Source organism: Montipora foliosa, chromosome 7 (assembly GCF_036669935.1).
Source record: "Montipora foliosa isolate CH-2021 chromosome 7, ASM3666993v2, whole genome shotgun sequence".
In the NCBI taxonomy this organism is placed as follows: domain Eukaryota; kingdom Metazoa; phylum Cnidaria; class Anthozoa; order Scleractinia; family Acroporidae; genus Montipora; species Montipora foliosa.
In genome coordinates, this window is record NC_090875.1 from 30,359,171 (window position 1) to 30,362,017 (window position 2,847).

Sequence of the window (2,847 nt, forward strand, 5' to 3'; positions counted from 1 at the left end):
TACCCCCAATTTTCTTTTTGGATACCAAGAGTACTTACTAAGATCTACTTATCCGGATAGTTTTAGACCGCGCAAAATATCCCTGTATTAGTAAGCATCAGCGATAGGAAATCCGAGTATCTCGAGATGCGCAGAACGTATGCGCAATAACAATAGTAGGCACCTTCATTAATAAAACAGGAACTGAATATTTAAAAAACTCAGAGTGACGACCTCTTCCCATCTCGCGTGGCTTTTAAAAGCAGGTGGTGACAGATTCTTGTTGCTTCTCGGACAGAAACAATCCTCCAGACGTTTTTCTTGCTTTTAGTCCTCGTTCCTTCAAAAGGTATGTTGAAAATTAAATCATTTCTTAAAATGCAAGAACTATGTCCTCCCATGCGTTAAAAAGAAAGTGTTAATAAGAAAACACTTTGTAACTTTTCATTTGGACAAGTTAGGAATTTAATGTCGGTTTTAGCGCACTTTTTTTTATCGTCTAACCTCAAAACTCCTAAAGGTATTATCAAGAAATCAACCGAGTGAGTTCTGATTCTTGAAAGATGTCGAATTTGATGTTTTCTTCTGTAACCATAATTAAAACGTCGCGTTATTAAACTAGTTTGAGAATGATATGAAAGTTCCATGAGGTTTTCTGATATTTTCCCAGCTACACAAAAAGGCATATTTTTACACGGTTTGATACCATCATTTACAAACGTAACACAGAGTAATCGGTAGGAACTATTGTAGTTTGGTAGGAGAAAAAGGGAAGGCTGGGGGGAGGAGGGATTCAATTCGGAATTCGCCTGAAGAGTTTTATAGATGGATAAGACGACAGAAAATTATCGTGGACTGAAGAGGAATAATTATTGAGTGCCTACTTTTTGATTATTCCTCTTTAAATATGAGTCCATTATTCCAAAAACTATTATTATTTACCTCTAGAAAAATCTACTTATTGCCGCTTATTTTCCTCCTCCATAACTCTTTGTTTGAAACTGCCATCGGATCATATCTAGGACGAGCGCTCCACGGTAGCTTCAAAGCTACGAGGGTGCATTGTAATGCGTTCACGTGCATGCTTAGATTAATGTCCCATGAGGAATCGATGCTTCGCAAGCAGGTTTTGATGATAAAAGGTTTGTTCGTTAAAACAGCTGGAAAGCTAAGGTAAGGTGCCATTGGAGAGACTCTTCCAGTCGCTAATTTCGTGTATTTGCATATGCCACACGACAGTTGGAAACATTTATTTTTTGGATTCGAATTTCATTCTTTTGGACTAGTCATCTGGAACTGTTTCTGAGCTTCTTTGATAAAAAATATGATCAAATATTATTATGAATATCAAAATTAAAACCTGAGTAAAGTACGTCTTTTGGAAAGTAAATTCGTTAAAATAAAAGGTAAAGGTCCAAAAATAAGTTAAAGATGTTTCATAACGCACCGAAATATGCCCCTTGATAAAGACTCATAGAAAGTTCGTTTTCCTAAGAACATTCCACCCTGAACCTTGAAACTAGTTCATCTGCAAATTAATAACATAACAATTAACAAATAATTATATAATTATTCAAATTAATAAATTTTCCAAATGGTTTTGATCGCACACGATTTACTATTATTTGTAAGAATACAACCACACATTTGAGTTTTAAGGAACGTGTCTCGATGTTTCAAACATCCTTATCAGCCATAGTGAGTATTATGGGTGTAACAGTAACATTTTTACAAGAAGATCCGTATATATGTATAAATATCAATGCAACGATTCTTTGTAGATAAAATGTTTGTCACAAACAAACCAACCAACAATAATGTAAAAAAAAAACAAATGACATAACGGTAAAAGCTGAAAAGTGCGATGCTTTCATCTTTTGAATTTGAGCTTTAGAACGAGGCTAAAAAGGATAGATTGAAACAAGAGAATATACGAGAGAGAATTCCTGTGACCCATGTTGATTATTTGAACTTCATTTAATATTTAGATCACGCCGATGATGTAAAGATTATTTTTATCTATTGTTCCCATGACCGCGCGGCCATGTTAACAAGAGTCAGCATTGAACTAACAACGTAGTATGACTAATTATAGATTTCACATCATTTTCATTGGAATTTAGGCCTAATGTTAGGGACTCATATTCTTTCCTCATATTCTTTTGCTTGACTATAAACGTTAAAAGTATTAAAACATCGCACACACAGAATGAACAGTATTAATTAATAACCACTCAGTCCTTGTGAAAACAAAACTGACCTAAGTTTACTAATGTTTCTTTTTCATTTTGGTTGTTCGACAGGTTACAAATGAATCGAGTGATTTGTCTGATAGCCTTTCTGATAGTAGCCCTTACAGTCCAGCGTGCCCTTGGTAAGTTTCCTCTATAATTTTTCAATTTTACTCCTACATTTGTATTCTTTACACGATATGTCATGAATCCGTTGCTGAGAAACAAAGGACGACAAAATTTGAACATTGCACGAAGACAAAGAGGGTGTTTGAGACTTTCCTGTCTGTCTTGCATTATTTAAACCTCCATTAAATGGACTTGGCTAGAAATTGTCACCAGTTTCCACAGGAGTTTAATTTCACTATTCCAGGCGTTTAATATTAAGGACGCTCCATTGGCTTTTTAGCGGTTTACATATGTTGCCCGTAAATCCATTCTCAGGTTGAATCCATTTTTACCAAGGTTGAATTGGTGATCCTTATTTTATCTAGGTTGAATACGCACTCAGATGAATTGACGAAAGTTTTTTTGGAACCTAAATGAAGCTTGGAGAAAAATTAGGGTCAGGTTTAAGCTTTAGTTTTGGTTTTTCTACGTACTATTAGATATCAACTGACTTATTATAGAAAAGTAA

General features: G+C 34.8%; 1 protein-coding gene across 1 annotated transcript in view; it reads left to right on the forward strand.

Annotated features, from left to right (window-relative positions):
* The first annotated feature begins 221 nt into the window (after window positions 1–221).
* LOC138010632 (fibronectin type III domain-containing protein-like) overlaps window positions 222–2,847 on the forward strand; it is a 34,088-nt gene continuing 31,462 nt past the window's right edge. The window contains exons 1-2 of the mRNA XM_068857603.1: window positions 222–328; window positions 2,283–2,353. Coding sequence (XP_068713704.1) covers window positions 2,290–2,353 — 64 coding nt within the window. The 5' untranslated portion in view covers window positions 222–328; window positions 2,283–2,289. The remainder of the gene's footprint in view (window positions 329–2,282; window positions 2,354–2,847) is intronic.